Raw genomic sequence first — 21,666 nt, 5'->3', positions numbered from 1 at the left:
TATTCTGTATAAATAGGTAAGTTGACATACTACAAAGAGACACACAAGGAGCACAAAAGGGCAACATGTAGCCTTATACATCGGGGTGAGAGAGGGTTCTTGGGAGATGAGAGATGGTATACAAGGGTTGGATTTGGGATCAAATTGTATTCTTATATAGGGTTTTTCTCTCATAATAAAGAACGGGTTTCTCTCTGTGGACGTAGGTTCAATGGTGGAAGTGAACCACGTTAAATATTGTGTATTGCTTATTTTTCATACTTCGATCTGGCTTGTTTGTTATTAAATTATTGTGTACTTGATATCTCAATAGTTGTGTGTTCCGCGCTTGGATCCTAACACGTCATTCTTGATAAAACTTAACATGTGTAAATGTTCTATTTTGAATTTTAAATCCTGTCTTTCTTGACATTTGGGTTTGAGAGTAGAAAGTTTTGATAATAGGGTTGAAAAAAATGCATAAAACAAGAAAAGAATGGAGTGAATCCATTCAAGCAAAATGAATTGGAATAGTAGTATTACGTTGATTTGTTTGATGGCTTCTAGAAGTATTCTAAGGCTAAATTTTTTTTAAAACAAATGTTTTGTGTCCGGGATTGGTTGATAAGAATCCATTACTGACAGGTGCCGAACCTGTGCAATAATAAATACCTACTCGAGAAAAATACAGATTTTGTATATAGCGGTGAGTAGGGTCGAATCCACAGGGACTGGGGATAATTCGTTTCTTCTAGATTCCAAAGTATGGGGGGTTTTGGATTAAATGCTAACTAAATAAATTAACTGCAGAAAATAATTAATTAAAAGAAATGATTGGGGAAACTCTAGCCAAGGGTACACATCAGAAATGGTTCATGCACTGATCATTGATGCAGAAATAATTCCAACATTTAGCAGTAGATTAGTTATAGTTGTCATGCACGCGATAAACAACCAACCCTTCCTTAATTTCTCGATAGCTAAGGTACGACCGTTAGCTATTTCTCTAACCCAAAAATAACCCTAGGTACGACCGTAAGATTTAATTTCTAGATTGCATTAATAATTAGAAAGGCCCAATCCTAACCAACAAACACGCTACGAGGGTTTGTTTAAATTAGATCATATGCTCCCCTGACATAAACCCAATTACGCCAGTTGCTACTGAGGTAGAGATAACGAACAATTACGGATTCAATTACCCATATTTAGCAAAAATAGCCTATATGAATAATTAATTATTGCGCACTAATCAATCATACACAAGGCCATAGCAATTAAAATCAAGGAACATATAAATACCAATAAATGAAGAAAATAATTAAAACAGATTCGATCTCACAGTAATTGTCGAACCAAATCGTCAGTTGTCCCCTTGACTAGAATTGAGAGGTTAGTCCTCCATTAATGGAGAACAACCATGCGGAAGAATAAAAACTAAACTATGCTCCAAAAAAAAGGTCCCCCTAGCCTTTCTTACGATTGTCCTTATATAGCCAAAGAAAATGACTAAAGCTATCTATCCAGTGGTCCCCACGAATAAAGAACAAAAACAACTCTCAAACTCCCTACGTTTCTTTCCTTCCAAAGCTGAAAATGACTCAATGCTTTCCCGTGGTCCCCGCCGCAGATTCCAAGTCAAAGTACAAAAGGCAATGCCTCTTGATGTTTCCTCCTCTTTTTCGTCTTTCATTGCTCTTAGGACTCTTAAGTACTCAAGACACTCCCAATTAGCAAAAGAAATGCAGTCCACGTATATCACCATGTGGGCCAAGTCTGTGGCTTATTTGAAGTCTCAATTATTTCCAAAAAGTCCCTCATTTTTGTAGTTTTCTGCTCCATTCCTGAAATGAGATTCAAATACCAAATATAAATATATATTTAACAATTAAGCAATATTTGGCAAGGATAAAAAGGGAAATTAATAATAAAATAACCAACAATTAACACCCTATCAATTACCTAATTGCTCTTCTATTCTAGTTTAGAATTGCGCCAAAGAAAGGGAAAATAGTTGAGCTTTAAGATTTAAAACTAACTTCTTATCTCCTGCGACTACACCATTTTATGTGCCTCATTCGTTTCTTTTCCACTTCCATCAAAATTTATAATCCAACTTCTAGAGACCCCCTACACTTCATAACCATGCACAAATATTGGGAGGTTATGCTGAATATTTCATCAACTTCTGTGATTCAAAAGAAAAGAGAAGAAAAGATACAAAAGAAGAGAGAAGGGAAGTTTTGGCATGGGTTTAACTGGAGAAAATTAGAGATGAAATAAAACATCTATTTGAAGTGCTTTGACAATAGACTATACTTATAGAATAGCAAAGTTCTTATCTTTCAACTCATAAAATCTAAAGTTAAGAGCCAAGCCCCCTTTTCCAGTCCCCTTCCACCCTACCAAAACATTCATGTAGAACAAAAACATTCTCTTGACATATGGTAACACTAAAAACCATAGCAACTTTGATCTTGCATATGTGTAGAGAGAGAGATAGTGTGTGTGTGTGTGTGTGTGTGTGTGTGTGTTATGGTGTCATGTGTGCTTGTCTTGGAGGAGAAAAACTTTGATATAAAAAAAAAAAGAAAGAGTGGGGCGTATTTTTTTGGTAGGGATGCAATGGTTCAACGCCAGCGTGTGGTTGAGGCGGCAACATTTCTCCACTATGGCTGCGGTCTTGCAAGAAAAAGGAAAGAGGGGGAAAAAAGGTTATGAGCTCCAAAAAAATTAACTTATCAAAATCGAAGGCCAATATTAAAAAGATTTAATAAAGAAAACTCTCCTGTCGTTTTTGTAGCAGTCTAATTGTAAAGCATGTTCTTTTCAAAGAAAGAGGAGATTTCCACACAACAACGTCAACCATTTTAACAAGTCGATCTATCATTCGTCTGCCAACGAAAATAATGGCAACTATTCTTAATTTGTAATCAAATGCCCAAGGGTTTTGAGAATCCCATTCAATATAGACATAAATTTTTTGGGGGAAAGAATCCCAATCCAATTTACTTTTATACAATTTCCGTTCCAATTTCAACTCCCAAGCATTTATACAAGGGAAAAGAAAAAAAAAAAAAATGAAAGACAGACCTGTTCATCCTTTTCGTTTAAATAAGGCATTATCTCATAGAGCAATTCCACCTTGTATGTAGAATTAATGATACTAAAATGTATAAGTTGGATTCTACTATAAAATCAACAGTCCTTTCTAGTTTTTTTTTTTTTTTTTTTTTTTTTTTTTACGAAAAACATCAACGGTGAGACTCCATCTAGATATCCCTTGCTAACTCCAAGCCACGAAGTTTTTAGTTAATGATCAAGATCAAATTTTAGTTCACTGTTTAGTCCTAAATGCTGAATGCGAATCCACTTGGTGCATGCTTTGGAATTAATTTGATAGAATAAATAGTAATAGAAATTTATTTTTCGTCTATCATTGCCAAAATCGTTCATCTAGGCCGATGACTTCTGCTGGTAATTAAGTTACATTTTGTGGGTGAAAAAGAATCAAAATCGTGATCATGGAAAGACATATATAGGAGTACTTTCTTTTTCAAGTTAGTATAAAACATTCGAAGCTTTCAACATTCTATGAAAATAAGTAAAAGTCGAACTTTTGCAGTTTTCCTATTTAGCATTTGGGCGTTTACTCTGGTAATGATCTCATCCTAATGTTCCTCGAATTGACTTGTTCAATCCTATGTACGCCATGGACATAACAAGTCAACGCCAGTCTTCTTAAGAAGAAGTAATCAAGGGACTTTCTGTGATTCTCCAGACTGGCCGTGCCCTGCTGGTAGACAATACTACGGCCGAGGACCCATACAACTCACTCAGTAAGTTCACTAGTACTCTTAAACTAATTTGGGATTTATTTGGAAATTAAACATGATTAAATTAAGTCCATACATACAACTTTTGTGCATAAACAACTACTTTCTTCTTCTTCTTCTTCTTCTTTTTTTAAAAAAAATGTCAACAGTTTACCCATTCCTACCCATATAGCTTCTTTTTTCAAAATGTCAACAGTTAATTCATTAATCCTACCCATATAGTACAAGGAATGGGAATGATCCAAGTGAATCAATATGAAATTAGGGAAATTGAATCACCTCAGAACCAAACGGACGCACTGCCGCACCTGTTGGACTTGTATTCCTAGATAAACCCTAGTAAATATACAAGTTAGAACCTCCGACCTCACTTCCTAAGAGTGACTTTAGCCCCTCTTGGTGCCATTGGACTAAAGTCGTGTAATTTTTGTGTGTAAACAACTACTGGTGTACTTTTTAGGTGCAAAATTAACGAGAGTTTCCGTCGACTTGCATAAAACAGTTGTCATTTTTAATATTTCCATCGCAGCAACTATAACTATGGAAAAGCTGGCAAAGCAATCGGAGTCGATCTCATAAACAATCCAGACTTGGTGGCGACAAATGCAGTAATATCATTCAAGACGGCAATTTGGTTCTGGATGACGCCGCAGGGGAACAAGCCCTCAAGCCACGATGTCATAACTGGGAGATGGACTCCATCCAGTGCTGACAGGGCAGCTGGTAGAGTCCCAGGTTATCACCAACATTATTAATGGTGGACTCGAGTGTGGCAAGGGTCCTAATGATAAGGTGGCCGATAGGATCGGGTTCTATAAGAGATACTGTGACTTGTTTAGAATTGGCTATGGAAATAATCTGGATTGTTACAATCAGAGGGCTTTTGCCTGAGTCTTTTTTCCCATTACAGTGGAAAAATTTACATTTTAATCCAGATAAATTGCTCTGCTGTGAGCTATCAAGAAATGTACTTTGGGGTTTACCCCAAAGAAACTACATATAATAAATGAATAAATAACATTCTATTGTTTGGACCATATGATAATCTCTCAAATTCTGCCATGAACTCCTCGTAATTTCTATACTGTGGCTTCAGAATGGTTATTGATCTATGCCCACGCCGGGAACTATTATTCAAACTTAGCTAGCCGGCATGCTAAAGAATATTTTATGTCACTTTTAAATTTCTATAATTACATTCATGGAATACTTTGCTTGTTTGATCATAAAACTACACAGCGCGCATAAACCATTAACTTCTCATAACTTTCAATTTTCCTTTTTGGGCAAAATTTTCTGTTGATTTCCACACAGCTTTCCTTGGATAAGTAATTCACAACTAACAAATCACTATCCCTGGTGGGAAGAATAAAAAAAAAAAAAAAAGTAAAATTTTGCATGAAGTAATTAATAAACAGTTTGTATGAAATTAATTCATACAAAAGTTTATTAATTCTAAATTGCACACACATAGGTTGTGTCATTTGCACTAGTATGCACTGTCTCAAATCTCAAACGAGGAGGTTTAAGGTTTCTTTGATGAACATAATGGTTGCAAGAAAATCAAGGCGACGAGGGTTCACTCCCACCTAATAAGTTTTCAGTTTAAGGTAGAATTTTTAAGTAAATGATCGTTATTGCATGTCTCAATGACCACATAGCACCACCATACGACAGTCACATAACATTGTAAACTCTAAATTGATGGCGTATCACTACACCCCTCCCCTCCCTAACAATTATCCTGCTGAAATCAGACAATGTGAAAAAAAGCTAAGAAAAGATATTGGGAAAGAGTCGTCCAAGGATAATATATTCCCTTTCCATTCAATCATTGCAGAATTTCCATAAAGTACGTCGTTAGACTGTGTCAAACTCAAACTAATTCTCTCGAACGTCACTGAGTACCGCTCTTGAACACAAAGTACACCTTTGCAGGCTAGCCACAGTCACAGTTGCTAATTTTAGTAAGTCAACCCAGTCTCCCCGGCAAACTTCCATTTGATAATGATATTTATAGCAAAGAACCAGTCAACGAGCTAAGGAATGCTGAAAGTCAAGTACACCAACTAAACTCAAATCACTGAGCAACCAACTTTGAATTGGTATACTTTCTTTAAGGTAATCTGTAATCAGAACCGAACCATTGATTGAACCTTTAAATACCAGCAATCGATCCCCTCTTATCTTCATCCATAGACTCGGACAAATTGAGAAGAGGCAAGAAAGATGAGAAATTTGATTGTTATTATATTATCTCGAGCACCATTGCTAACATCGTCATTAGCAGAACAATGTGGTAAACAAGCTGGAAATGCTCTGTGCCCAAATCGGCTCTGCTGCAGCCAGTACGGTTGGTGTGGCTCTACAGCTGATTATTGCACAAATGGCTGCCAGAGCCAATGCAAGAACGGTGGTGGTTCATCCCCTACGCCATCTAACCCCACCCCGGCCCCCGGTGGCGGAGGTGGCGTTGACTCACTTATCAGTCCAGCCCTTTTCAACCAAATGTTGAAATATCATAACGATCCAAGATGCTCCAGCATTGGGTTCTATACGTACACTGCATTTATCACTGCTGCAAAATCTTTCAATGGCTTTGGAACAACTGGTGACGTTGCTACTCGTAAAAGAGAAATTGCTGCATTCTTGGGCCAGACTTCACATGAAACTATAGGTCGGGCTGATTTTTTTTTTTTTTAAATTTTTTCGTTTCATTGTTATCGTTACTCTGTATTCCTGTTATTATTCTTTAAATTCATCAAAAAGACTAAGATAAGGAGGGATGTTTATCCTATTTTTGGGGGGCTGCTAAAAGTTTAGAATTGCAGGTGGGTGGCTAAGTACACCAGATGGTCCGTATGCATGGGGTTATTGCTTCATAAAAGAAATAGGTACCTCGGGGTCTTTCTGTGATTCTCCAGACTGGCCTTGCCCTGCCGGAAGACGATACTGTTAGGTCTGGTCCCAAGAAATTGACCGGCGAGAACAATAGGGTCCTTGTCAATTCAATAATGACAATAACAGAACAAATAAGTCAAACAGAGAAACACGAAATTTACGTGGTTCAGTCAAATTAACCTACGTCCACGGGCGAAGAGGTAGCAAATTTACTATGACAGGAAGAGAGTACAAAACCTTAGGAAATAATTCCTAGGCCCAAAAGGCACCTAAATTGAAAACACAAAAGAGCCTAAATAACACTAAATGCTTAATGACCCAAATACCCATGACTTGCTCTTTTGGTTTGATGCCAAACCAAAACTCCTCTCACATTGGGGCGCGGGTCCCCCAAAACTCTCTTGCACTGGTGCACATGGCACTTGAGCTGGTGTCCTTAGCATAATTAAATTAACTTAAGTCCACTATATTTATAACCACCAAGAGGAGATATTTTTTTATAAAAGTTCCGATGTGGAATACAAAGACACACTCAACAAATCTCCATCTTGGCGTGTATCCAACATCGATAAATAGTAGACAAATAGCAAACAAACTCCACCTTCTCCATAAAAATCCCAACGGATCTCAACGAACCACAAAAGTCCCAACGAACCACAACGAGCCACCAACAAATCAGAATGCAAAAGGCTCAACAGGTTCCAACAGGCCAAATCTCACAAAACGTTCAATAGATCCCAACGGGTTAAAAGCCACGAACATTAGGGGTGGGCACGGGTCGGGTACCCGCCCCGAACGGTAATTGGCTGACCCGACCCTAACATGTCGGGTCACTATTTTTTTGACCCTAATCCGCTCCGAGCTCCCTCGGGTACCCGATCCTCGGATACCCGAAAAATAGGGGCGGGTCATAGGGTACCCGCCCCTATTTTCAATCTATAAATTGCTTTAAACCAATTTATAAACCAATTCCACAATTCCAATAGTCATTCTCTGGTTATATACTAGCTCGTTTGGGTTTGATACGCATACATATCTGTAGTATGCTTTGCATTTTGCAATCACTGGATAGCTAGCAAAAGTAAACACAAACAAATTAAAGAAAAGATAATTGCATCATTAGGGAATGGTACTTCAACCCCTGACCACTCTGTATTATGGCACAGTAGTATTAAGTAGGAAGGCCAGAGTCACGGAGTACCCTATCAAAACCCAAAAGCAACTGCCTGAAGTGCGTAATCAAAATGATTAACAAAACAGATTGATTGTGCAAGGAGCATAGAGAAGCTGGAGAATTGCCAAACACATAACAGGGACCTAAACAGAGGTATTGTGTCGAAGCAATATTAACACAAGGAGTGGAAGTGCCAAGAATATAGAAAGCCATCAAAAGAGGTATTGTAACAACAATTTCACACCTCCTAGCATCGAGCAAGGAGTAGTGTACTGTAATCACTCCAACCAAAATTTTAATAAAGTCCAAACCTACACGTAATATACACCATCACCTGAAGAAGCTGGATAGCCATCAATTAAAGAAGGTCCAAACTTGCAGATGAAGAAGGTCGGCGTTTTACAGCTTCTGCTTGATGCTTGAGAAATCGAAATCGAAACACTGTTGAATCGTCTGCTTGAGGGCTGAGGCTTGCAGGCTTGAGTTCAACTTGACAAAATTGAAGAGATGGACAAAGGAGGTCGAGAAGCAGAAGAAGAAAATGAAATGAGTGAAGACGGAAGAGTGTCGGCTGAAGCTGAGGCTAAACTCTGAATGGATGACCGATGGATTGATTTAGCTTAGGAACTTAGGGTTAATAACTTAAAATATTATACAATTATCCCTATATTTTTAATATTTATATATTATACCCCCGGGTCGGGTACCCGCGGGTTTTCACTTTCACGATCCGTATCCGTATCCGAATATTTAGGGTACCCGACCCTATCTGATCCGCTGATTGAAATCGGATCGGGTATCCGATTTTTCGGTGCGGATCGGATCGGATCTCTCGGGTTTTCGGATTTTCGGATTTTTTTGCCCACCCCTAACGAACATAGTAATCATGCTCTACCTTCTTCTCAAAACCTTCAATGAGTTCCAACGGGTCAAATAACTCTTTTCAAAAACCCAACTGAACTCTAAAAAAAAATAATTTTTTTTTCACTCTCTGTGGCACCAAAAACTTGTTATTGTCATCAAGAACCAAAAATCTGACCATGACCCAAAACTTGAAGCTGAATCTGGAACCTGAAGCTCTGATACCAGTTTGTTAGGTCTGGTCCCAGGAAATTGACCAACGAAAACAATATGGTCCTTGTCAATTCAATAATGACAATAATAGAACAAATAAGTCAAACAGAGAAACACGAAATTTACGTGGTTCGGTCAAATTGACCTACGTCCACGAGCAAAGAGATAGCAAATTTACTATGACAAAAAGAGAGCACAAAACCTTAGAAAATAATTCCCAAGCGCAAAAGGCATCTAAACTGAAAACACAAAAGAGCCTAAATAACACTAAATGGTTAATGGTCCAAAGGCCCATGACTTGCTCTTTTGGTTTGATGCCAAACCAAAACTCCTCTCACATTGGGGCGCGGGCCCCTCAAAACTCTCTTGCACTGGTGCACATGGCACTTGGGCTGGTGCCCTTAGCACAATTAAACTAACTTAAGTCCACTATATTTATAACCACTGAGAGGAGATATTTCTTTATAAAAGTCCTGATGTGAGATACAAAGACACACTCAACAGATACCCCCATACAACTCACTCAGTAAGTTTAGTAACTAGTTGGTCACAATTGATACTGAAATTTTATACACAGAGTAAAATCCATGCAAGTCGAACTTCTAGGGAAATGTAAGGAGTATATATTACAGTAAGCGTAGCTCATTAGAGATCAACATGTTGGAGCAAAAACTAATAAATTCGGATTGCCAGTTTTGCACAATGCTTATCAATCCGTAAATGGACGTTGGCTACACCTTAATCTTGGCGTTTAATCATCCAAAATTCTATTTTGACAAATAAAAATAAATTTCTTTTGGCTCTGAACCCTGGAAAGCTCACCAAATGAAATGATATTGAGTTAATTAGAGTACAAATCTATCGAACGTATACTTCATGGTTTTTACCTTGGACGCATATTTTGCTCTGAGTTTTGGAATCTAGCGTTTTTAGCATGCAGCCTACATGAATTCACGTAGTATTATAATTCATATACTCAGTAGTACCCTGTTCAACTTTTTGAATGTTTTTACTGGAGAGAGGGCTGTCAATAGGCCAGGTTTGGACTCCACCTGAATTTTTTGCTTTTCTGGGTATGGATTAAGAAATAATTCCGTTACTCAACTCGTTTACTCTCATAAAAAGTGGATCAGATATGGAATATAAGATTCCGACTCATATCCGATTTGGACCTAAACAATATATTAATAATTATAAAATATAAATATTTATAAATACAATAATAATTCTTTTACTAAATTAACAAATCCTAATCTTGTTGGGGCCTTATTTCTAAATATAATAATATTTCTATATACATCATTTGTAAATACAATAATATGAATATTTCAAAATACAATAATATTTCAAAATACATTATTTTTGTTGGGTTTTATTTTTTCCGATAGACTCGGACCCAGGACTGTTGAACCTGGTTCCGGAACCCTAAACACCAGACTCGTCAGATATAATGGGTTCGGGTTCGAAATTTTCGATGATCCGTTGACAGACAGCTCTAGTGGAGTGGAAATACTTGGGCATGATTCATTTATTACTAGTAGACAGATGATTACATTCAAAAGAAATTTCAAATTGACTAGGATAAAAACAAGAAGTCAAGACAAACAAATCACATATTATCATGTTTCCGTTGTGGACTTTAATAAGCAGAAGACAAAAAAAATTGGTAATGAAACTTTGATCACTTGCTAGCCGTTTTAAACTTCATAGCATCTTTTTTTTTAGGTAACCTAACTTACGTCGCCACCCCATGGGATGGAATTTTAAACTGATGGCTAGGATTAAGGAAACCTAAACAAAGCCACCATGACATGAAGGAATCTCAAACTTGCGGAGTACTTGCTAGTTCCTACTATCAATTTAAACTAATTAAATGCATGGTGTCAAAAAGATCAGTTATTCTTGACCTTGGGCATTGATTTTACATCTTTTCTTTCCTTCTTTCACCAGCAACTTTAACTATGGAAAAGCCGGCAGAGCAATTGGAGTGGATATCTCATAAACAATCCGGACTTGGTAGCAACAGATGCTGTGGTTTCATTCAAGACGGCAATCTGGTTCTGGATGACGCCGCAGGGAAACAAACCTTCAAGCCACGCCGTCATTACTGGGGGATGGACCCCATCCAGTGCTGATAGGGCGGCTGGTAGGGCTTCAGGTTACGGGGTCATCACCAACATTGAGTGTGTTTGGACAGCCAATTATTTGGCCAAATATATTTGCTGACATCATCATTACAATTTTCAATACACCTTTTTATCTTCTCAATTATCTTTTTATCTCACATACATCACATCATAAAAAGTGTTACAGTAAAAATATTTCAAATAACTTACAATCCAAACACACTCATTATTAACGGTGGAGTCGACTGTGGCATGGGTACTAATGCTAAGGTGGCTGATCGGATTGGTTTCTACAAGAGATATTGTGATGTATTCAAAATCGGCTACGGAAGTAATCTGGATTGCTACCCTTTCATCAAATCCTGAGAAAATATGAGACCAAATATTGTCTGAATAAAATGCAAAAGTAGGGTAGAAAAATTCAGAGGAAATTCTAGAACGCATGTAGCAAATTTCTTGCACCCTCATTGATTTAGCGGAATAAAGACCTCTACAACACTAAAGAATTGTGCAATACGTACCACATAGTGCATAGGATAGGGGAATACCATTCACTTGATATCAAATATAATTTGAAGAATCAGAATCTGGATGAAGATCAAACTCCTAAAGACACATTTTCGCGGTTGCTGTGTGCAGGACATGCTGTCCCCTAGACTTTCTTGGGAATTGACTTGTTCCAAACACCGATCCTCCAAGTTCCTGCCTTTCAAATGGCTCTATCGCGTGGGAATTTTGCATTTCAAATGGCTCTATCGGACTGGGATGTGCACAAGTCCAGGATATACCCTCCCCCCCCCTGTCCTAAATGCTGCTGACTTTCTTGAGAATTGACTAATTCCAAACTTCCGGAGGCATTCCAATTTTCCAACCTTCAATCTTATCTAAACTAATTACTCAATTACAAGTACTATTAAACAAATTTCGGCTGTCCAGCTAGAATCGTTATATATATAAACTTGAGACCTGACTGCGTCAAAAAATTCCAGGGACCACAACTAAGCATTATCTTAAGTGACGGTATCGATCATCAAGAAATATGCCGGTGTGACTATGACGTTCCAGTGAATGTCCCAAGTCCTTAAGCTGCCAAAATTGACTTGGAATTTTCAAGAATAATCAAAGAACACGGTCTGAGCCTCTTTACGTGCCCACAAGGAATTCCTCTAAAGCTCTATATTAATCCACAAAATTAAACCACAATTGAGAGGCAACAAAACATGAGGAATTGGATTTTGATTCTGTTAACTCTAGCCCCATTGTTCACAACATCATCACTAGCAGAACAATGTGGAAGACAGGCAGGGAATGCTCTGTGCCCAAATGGGCTGTGCTGTAGCCAGTATGGTTGGTGTGGCTCCACCCCCGACTACTGCTCTCCCTCTAACAATTGCCAGAGCCAGTGCAGTGGTTCAACCCCTAGCCCCGGCGGTGGTGGTTCAACCCCTGGCCCCGGCAGTGGTACAGGCATTTCCTCCCTCATCAGTCAAGCTCTTTTTGATCAAATGCTGAAATACCGTAACGATCCAAGATGCCCCAGCAATGGGTTCTATAGTTACAACGCTTTTATCACTGCTGCACAATCCTTCCCGGGCTTTGCAACAACTGGTAATGATGAAACTCAAAAACGAGAAATTGCTGCATTTCTGGGACAGACTTCACATGAGACTACAGGTCCGGCTTGATCGATCTCTATGTTTTGTTCTTTCCCGGCACGATTGATCAAACAATTAAATTACATTTTCCTCTTCGTTTTCTTTGAGTTCTACGTTGCTAAATGGATTTCAATCATGTGTAGGTGGATGGCCTAGTGCACCAGATGGTCCTTATGCTTGGGGATATTGCTTCATAACCGAAAATGGCGCCTCTGGGTCTTTCTGCGATTCTCCATCCTGGCCGTGTCCTGCTGGTAAACAATACTACGGCAGAGGACCAATACAATTGACTCAGTAAGTTTTCTAGTAGTCTGCTACTTGTCTTCTACCTTAACAGCTGATCGACAAATGAAATTCTCCACATGAAAAAAAAAAAAAACCCGTGTAACTATAATCTGCTTAAAACTAAGGAGGGTAAGACATTTGCCAGAAAGCAATTCACATATTAGTAATGTAGATTTTGATTTTATTTAACACCTATTCTGGAGTTCTTATCAGCTTTTGGCCCAAATTTAAACTTCTTGAAGATTCTGCCCTCCCTTAAATGACACAACAAGATTAATTCATCAGCCTACCTCATTGGAACTTTATAGGTAACTTTGGCAATTGACTTGCATAACACTTTCTTTTTTTTTTTTTAAACTTTCAGCAATTACAACTACGGTTTAGCTGGCCAAGCAATCGGAGCTGACCTCATAAACAATCCAGACTTGGTGGCAACGGACGCCGTTATATCCTTCAAGACAGCAATTTGGTTCTGGATGACACCACAGTCAAACAAGCCCTCATGCCATGACATCATCACTGGGGCATGGACCCCATCTGGTGCTGACACGTCGGCTGGCCGAGTCCCAGGATACGGGGTCATCACCAACATTATTAACGGTGGACTCGAGTGTGGCATGGGTACTAATGATAAGGTCGCTGATCGGATTGGATTCTACAAGAGGTACTGTGACCTATTTGGAATCGGCTACGGGAACAATTTGGATTGCTACAATCAGAGACCTTTTGCCTAAAGCCAAACAGGGGACTACCGAATTACCGTCCTCGTTTAAGCATAAATAACTGTTGTGTGTGACCCATCAAGACCAATACATGTATTTGATGCGATTTATTATTGGATTTGCACTAATAAAACACCGACAATGAATTGATTTCTAGTTTATTGCCAATTTTGAGAGTCAGAAGATATTGTGTAGTGTATGTTTTTTCAAGGGGAAGAAAGCACATGAACAATTTCAAGGTGCAGGTGCGAATAGAAGTGTAAACGAACCAATCAACTCGTAAATAAGGGAAAAAACACATGAACAATTTCATGGTGTATGTGTGAATAGGAGTGTAAATGAACCAATCAGCTCGCGAGCTACTTACGAGCTGATCGGTCAAACGATCGATTCGACTAGGCATTGACCGAATTCGAGTCTATCTCAAGCGGCTTGTTTAATCAAACGAGTTGAGTATCCAAAATATCTTTTTTTGTAATCGAACTCGAGTTTGAACTCTTTTGAGTTTGAGTTTACTCGAACCCAATTGAGTTGAATTCGAGCATTTCAGAAACCCAAATGAGTTGAATTCAAGCATTTCAGAAAATATTAGCGAATCGAGTTCAATTTGTAGAATTTCAAGCTCGATTGAGTCAAGTTCGATCTCAAGCAGTGATGTATCAAGTCGAACTCGAACTCAAGTATAACACTATTCAGAATTGACTCGATTTGTTTACATCTTTAGTGTGCGAAAATTTGACTTTCGCATTCAAACATACGCGTTCCAGTAGAAAGTGATGCTAACTGATTTGCAGCAATTACGATAAGCAATGAAATATTTAGAGCACCATGATAAACAAAATCATTGGCTTGGGAAAAATAAATGAGACATGCCCTTTTTTTCTTTGGTCCTTGCTACTGCCTTTGGTGGAGTCAAAAGACATGGAGAAAGAGAAAAAGTATATTAAAAAAAAAAAGTATTGGCAAACATAAATTCTGCAATCCCGCGTCGTCCAAAGGCTCTAGGGGCCCAATCGAAATCTGTGTTGTAAAGTGAAAAAAAAAAATGTGATGAGCGTAGAGTTTGTCATGTATAGTCTTCTCCTGTCTGTGTAAAAAACTCGTTCCAGTACCAGTTTTTGCGACTGCGGGAGATTACATTGATTGTGATGACACTGATTGATTGGGGCAGGTCCAATGAATTCCAGTCGCATTCATCCATTTCAATTTCATCGTTAGGCCCATTATAGTTGGCAAGGGTGAAAAGGTACAAATGGTAATGCGGCGCCGAATAATGGAAAGTAGAGTGAAAATTTTTCTCTGCGCTTTTGGAAACGTGATTGAAGGTGCTTTTGTGGCTCGTTATTGGTCCGTAGGAAAGGAATGTCTTGTATTGCGCTAACACACTAATCCTGCAGCTCAATAGCGAGAAGGAAACTCTTGCGCCAAAAATAGCTTGAATTTTGCTGCTTGATGTTATTCTATGCCCCAGAATTTGTTAAATCGCTTCCTACCGAAGATTTATGCATGTAGCCCCTAAAACCTGTTTGGATTGCTATTTTTAAGAGTTTTGTAGAAAAAAAATATACTGTACCGATTTCATATATATATATGAGATAAAAGTTGACTAGAAAATGTGTTTAAAAAATATAAAAATTTTCTGTGAAAAAATCACGATCCAAACAAGGCGTAATTTTGTTAAATCACTTCTTATGGAAGATTTGATGAGAATAACTAACTCATTGTAGGACACTAATAATGTAATGGACCCTTTTTTTGTTTTTGTTTTTTTTTTTTTTTTGTAATGTCAATGCATATCCTCCTATACTATTTCTTTAATTTTTTTTTTTCGCTATAAAACGAAACAATTATTTGATGTGCCACTTTTGGCTTTGTGAGTTATTGGGAGGTTGAAGCCTCAAATAATTTAAGAATTGCCACTTGGGCTTCTGCAAAATTTCTACTACATCCTTTGTGGTGACTGATTATCCTTAAAGCATCTGATCCTTCCAAGAGCAGCCACAATTGCTTCACTCATTCCTCAGGAAATATGGGATGCTTTAATTTACAGTATAAAAATCCAAACAAAGAGGAGAAAAAAAAAAAAAAAAAGATTGCTGTAATCAACATCTATGTTGCAAATTTTCTTGGTAGGTTTCCAACTTTCACTTGCCCCCCTCCCTCTAAATTCTTTAATATATTGGGTTTCCATTAATTCTTGATTTTTGGCGTGTACCTGAAAATACGCCAAGAAACTTTACTTTAGGCAGGTACAACCATAATGACCCCTAATTAGTCACTAGTAAAGAATGCTTTAGGAAACCTGGTAATAAAATATGTCTGGCCTGGCGACACCCGTGGGCCTTGTCAAATAGAAAATTATGGAGTTGTTAGTTCGTGGAATAAATAAGGATCCTATGGAGTTCCAACAACTTGGCGACAAAGCAATGCAAGAAAATGCATTGACCATGAGAAGAAATCCGCTCTCAGTTTTCCTAAACCAATCCAAACTGCCGGTAAGATACTACACTACAGTACGTGGATAATCTAGCTGGCTTCGGATTTGCTTAGCTTTCAATCAAATTTTCGAGTAAAAAATATTTTGATCCGTCCTAAGCTACCCCCCAAAGACTTTATGATTTGCATTCCACAAGAGTATAAGCAACATGATATGAAATCATTCGTCAAGCAATGGAGACAACCCTTTATTACTCGAAGACCAACTTGAGACCATATCCGGGAGGACCACTACAATAGCTGCAGCAGTCAGACACCCGAGATAGTAGCATTGACAGTCTCAGCACCGAGGCAGCTACAGAAAAAATGAAAGAAACCAGAAAGCAATTTATTGCTGCCAGTAGCTTGGGGATGAAATTCAATTTTCTTCACTTGCAGATTGCTTTTGTAGTCGCCATGTTCTTTCTACTCATGGCTGCGTACGTTTCCAGGGAAATCAGCAGGACTAGTAGTAGTAGTAGTCGTAGTAGTAGTAGTACTGAAGTATATGATCAGAAGAAGGATATGATAAATGAGATTACTAGTGATACAACTGGTCAAACCGCATTCTCAAGCTGTGATTTGTTTTCAGGTAGATGGGTTTTTGATAACAAATCTTACCCTCTGTACAAAGGCCGACAATGTTCTTTGATGAATGAAGAATTGGCTTGTGAAATGTACGGGAGAAAGAACCTCAACTATCAGTATTGGAGATGGCAACCACATCATTGTGATCTCCCCAGGTACTGTGCTCTCCTGTTCCCTTTCAAATTTTCACGCAAACACGCGTTCTTGACTGTCCTGAAGATCTGGACAAAAATGATGGTGTTTCTTTGTTTTGAATTAATTAAGGTTTGACGCCATTGATTTGTTGGAGAAGCTAAGGAATAAGAGGGTTGTGTATGTCGGAGATTCACTAAATAGGAATCAATGGATGTCAATGGTCTGTTTAATTGAGTCTTCCATCCCTGACAGACCGAAAACACTTCACTACAATGGCTCCCTAATTGCTTTCAAAGCCTTGGTAAGTCACGTTCTGAGTCCAGCATTCGTTTGGATTCAAACATGATTTTATTTGGCATGAAGAAATGAAAGGAAAAAAAAAAAAAGAAAACTATTGAATGTTGAACCACAATGTAATATTGTGCATTAATCCTATTAACCAAAACACAAATCACTATTAACTTTCTTTAAGTATTTATGACGGTTACTACTTATAAGAATTTTGTCTCCAAACACGATAATAAGATCACGTCATTTATAGCATATCCCATCTTTTTCAGACAGTTTGTGTTGACGTCTGTTATTTGTTCATGTATATGTTAAAGGAGTACAATGTTTCAATTGACTTCTATTGGGAGCCAATGTTGTTGGAATCAAATTGTGATGATCCAACAAACCATCGTGTGTCTGAGAGGATTATAAGAGGGCAGTCAATTGAAAAGCATGCCAGAAACTGGAATGACGCAGATGTTCTTGTATTTAACTCCTATATTTGGTGGAGACAGCTCAAACTAAAAATCTTGTGAGTACATACATCTCCAGCTCTGAATCAAACTCATTGATTGGAGACCAATTTTTAATCATCATAGATAAAAAGTCCATTGCTTCTGACTTTATCAGGTGGGGATCATTCGAAAATGTTGATGCTGATCGAATTTACGAGGATGTAGAGATGCTAAAGGCGTATGAAATGGCTCTTACAACATGGTTTGAGTGGCTAGATAGTCACGTCAATCGTTCTAAGACCAGAGTCTTCTTTGTTAGCTCATCCCCCACTCATAACAGGCATGCTAAATTGCTAATACGTACAATTAGTCCTAATTTTGAAGTTAATTTATCCAACTCTGCTCTTCTTCTTCGCCGCTTTCTTTTTCTGTTCTTTTTGAGCTTTTTTGTTTTTTATCTGGGGTAGGATCTCTTTTTGATTTGTTATGATTACAAGGAAAAAGACATCCTTGCTTAACTTGAAAGGGAATTTTCTTAAAGAGGCATTATGCATGACAGGGCTGAAGAATGGGGAAAACCTAAGAAGCACAAATGCTTTTACGAGACAGAGCCTATATATGAAGAAGGGTACTGGAGCATGGATTCTGATCCAAACATGATGCGGTTAGTGGAAAAATACATCAACAAGTTGAGCAGCCAAGGTTTCAATGCACAGATGCTGAACATCACACAACTTTCTGAATATAGAAAAGATGCACATCCATCAATGCATAGAAAATTCTGGGATCAACTAACTCACGAGCAATTAACAACACCTAATTACCATACAGATTGTACGCATTGGTGCCTTCCTGGAGTCCCTGATGTCTGGAATGAGTTCTTATATGCATATTTGTTGTATCCACCAAGTTGAAGCAGAAAATTACACAAGTAACAATAATCAACAAATTAATGATTCTTTTTGGTCAATTTCTATACATGGATCCTTAAAATCTTGGTCCAACATTTTCATTTTTGTTTTGTGTGTGTTTCTCTGTTGATTTCAATTGTTCTGGCTTCCATCCCAGTGAATTATTTCAATGCAAATAGGCTTAAAAATCAGAAATACAAAATGAAAAAAGCTTCAGGTGATTGCAACAGCATGATAAATTCTTGTGGTCTTCAAGCCGTAGAAATAGGCCATCCCCCATGGGCCAGACTGCCTCAACTAATGACCTGCTTGCAGTCAGTCCTCTTTTGTAACACAAAACCCAAGCCCACTACTAAATAGGATCTGCTCCGACTCCACAAGGCTACAATTATTTAAACTCATGGGCCTGTTAAAATCAGCAACAATTTAAAGTGTGAGTGGCCGAATTCGATTTCAGAACCTCTTATTTACCTTCCCTTCCCTTCCACGAGTCACTTAATCCATCGTACTCGTGACAAATCTCACTTGTTGAGATCTTCTAGTGTCATTTGTTGAAAAAAAAAAAAAATCTTCTAGTGAAAAGAATTCCACCACTAATGACCAAGTAAACTAGCACTAAGCCAACATCAAAGTGTAGCACTAAAACCCTTGGTCCAATTGACCAATTCAAATGCTGAGAGTGTCATCTTTTTCGAATAAAAAATGTACAATAACCTACAGTATGTTGGACATAGTCAAGGTAAATTAAATAGTATTTCTATGCATTTAGTTACTAAATACGAGTTCGGTAAACTTATGTGTATGTATACTTGTATGTAAATAGTACGAATATATTTGAAGGTGTGAAACAAAAAATATGAATTAATTTTCTACAACTTTGTCCATTAATACTAATTTCTTACTCTTATTAGTTTTTTTTTATACTAGACATTAGATTGTTTAAAATTTTATCATATTATTAGTTTTATATGTGCAACTTAATGGAAAGCTATGATATGCACCATTACTATTAAAATATAACTTGGAAGATTTAATATTATTCTTACTCAAGCTTTAAAATTCTGCAATAATTAAAGTACCATACACGAAGTATAAAACCTCAAAAGTTTATGACTTGTTTTATACGATTTTTCAAAGCTACGAACATTTGTTCAGAATATTTATGAAACGTACGAAATACCAACAAAAATTTTTAATTATACATGCTTACTTGTAATATGCGGACAGAATTCAAGTTTTTACCATGATGATGAGGCTAATTAACCTATTATCTTCTTCTTTTTTTTTTTTTTTAATTGTCTTTCAATCGTATGCATTTGAATAAATGGCAGATATATATTCAAACCTATGTGCCTATGGGAGCAGAATAGCTGTATCATTGCTTTAAATATTTTTTTCAATAACCCACTGTACATATTTTTCAATAGTTGCCTACCCCGTAAATCCTGCTGCCCTCTTCACCAAGCAAGAATCGAGTAAATGAACGTCCTGCTTAGCACAACCTCCTGCTTTCAAGCTTGTTATAGTCGTAGTATTTGGACCAAGCTACAATTTAACCCGGTATAAACCAACATCTTTTGTGTCCTTCTTACAGGCTGGATGGGATTTTGGTTGAAAGCAGGTTGGAATTCATCTCGGCATTCGTCTAATTCATCATGGCGGAGCTGATCAACTTCACTTTAATAATTTGTGGAAGATTCACTTTAATATGTTGTGATTAGGAGTGCAGGTTAAGTCATTTCGTACCCTTTTTTGGGTTTGCTATTGGTAATAATAAAATTCTATAATTGACATCTCCGCCCGTATAAGGGGTTTTGCCCCAAAAAAAATAAAAAACCGGTTCCTATAATAGAATAACGGTTCCTATCAACTCATTTTATAATTTCGAAGCTGAGTTGTATGGATAGCAGCTACAAATAAGAGATGAATTATCCATGTCATCTATGTAGTTGCGCTATCTGTTGTTGAGTAATTAGATTTCACAAATATTGAAACCTTTTTTTTTTTTTTTTGCAAGTTTTTACATCAAGTGAGTGAGTCCATCAACTTGTCGGAATCAGCCGTTTGAATTGGTCCAAATACAAAATTCCATTGCCAGTCCGGCACTAGCTAGCGCACCGTATTCCTTGATGGTCCATTAACAGCGTATTTAGGGAGTCGAAGGACTTGGAAGCCGCCCCGGGAAAGAGTTTGCAGGTTCATCTCACTTTCCACGCTAAATACACTCTCTGATGAATGAAAAGTTGAAAGCTCTAGCAACTAAAGATCAGTTTGAACCTGCCGTATAATATAAGTAGCTTTTGTATGTATCTAAGCCCTTTATGGCTTATTGCAACTGCAACTCGATGCAGAAGAGTTCTACCACAATGTCTAGTCTAGGTTCAGGCCTCCATACTTCTTTTAACCAAAACCAACACATCAACACAAAGTAATTTAGACGTACGTTTCTTACTTAACCCATCAGATGACACTAATATGTGATGATGATGGCGATCTTTCTGCTGCTCTGATTATACAGTTGCCGAACCCATCAGATGACCGTCAACAAACAACCCATGATGATCTTTACCAGTCTAAACTTCCAAGTATCCTATCAAATCTTAATCAGCAAATTAATGACAGTTTGATGGCAGATAAGATAACTAGGCACATGCGTTGCAAAATGGAGAAAATGACTCCTTCTAAAGGTACTGACCACCACATTAATTATGAGATAAAAGGTCAATGGTTCAAACCTTACTTTTCATCAACATGTCTCTATATAAAATTTATTCTAAATTCATTTCGATACGTGGTGCATCCGTCTGATCTGATGATAATTAATCTCTGTCAGCTTCCTCCGACTCAGTTGAGCCACTCCCTTGTGGCGGCTTGCTTCTCTACATTCCAGTATTTCACGCCCCGCCCACCCCCCCCCCCCCCTTCCACCCATTCAAATGGTAAGACATTTTTTCCAATTTGATGCGTGGCTAACAGCAGCCTCGCGAAGCTTTGAAATCAGATATGATGATTTGATTTGACAATTGGGATGCCGCATCTAGACGTCGGTTTACTTGACAAACTACTATATATTATACGTG

The 21,666-nt window shown here is 37.8% G+C and overlaps 1 protein-coding gene and 1 pseudogene across 3 annotated transcripts; both read left to right on the top strand.

Moving 5' to 3' along the window:
• The first annotated feature begins 6,044 nt into the window (after window positions 1–6,044).
• Window positions 6,045–13,920, top strand: LOC113699296 (uncharacterized; annotated as a pseudogene). The gene is made up of 8 exons (XR_003450397.2): window positions 6,045–6,492; window positions 6,647–6,769; window positions 9,469–9,490; window positions 10,915–11,141; window positions 11,315–11,477; window positions 12,299–12,764; window positions 12,889–13,039; window positions 13,395–13,920. The product of XR_003450397.2 is annotated as an uncharacterized protein (transcript).
• A 2,255-nt stretch (window positions 13,921–16,175) lies between these two features.
• On the top strand, window positions 16,176–18,687 carry LOC113698065 (protein trichome birefringence-like 34). 2 transcript variants are annotated; one of them, XM_072056768.1, is made up of 6 exons: window positions 16,176–16,667; window positions 16,820–16,970; window positions 17,080–17,251; window positions 17,556–17,752; window positions 17,851–18,015; window positions 18,235–18,687. In XM_072056768.1, exons 2-6 carry the CDS (start codon window positions 16,879–16,881, stop codon window positions 18,587–18,589), a joined length of 981 nt encoding a protein of 326 aa, XP_071912869.1. In that variant the 5' UTR covers window positions 16,176–16,667; window positions 16,820–16,878; the 3' UTR covers window positions 18,590–18,687. The 2 variants fall into 2 exon arrangements, with proteins under 2 accessions (XP_071912869.1, XP_027073535.1); XM_027217734.2 differs by having other exon boundaries at window positions 16,176–16,970.
• Window positions 18,688–21,666: the final 2,979 nt, after the last annotated feature.

Source organism: Coffea arabica, chromosome 7c (genome assembly GCF_036785885.1).
Source record: "Coffea arabica cultivar ET-39 chromosome 7c, Coffea Arabica ET-39 HiFi, whole genome shotgun sequence".
NCBI classification, from domain to species: Eukaryota; Viridiplantae; Streptophyta; class Magnoliopsida; order Gentianales; family Rubiaceae; genus Coffea; species Coffea arabica.
Note: the sequence above shows the minus strand (reverse complement) of the source record. Positions and strands in the feature narration are given on the sequence as shown.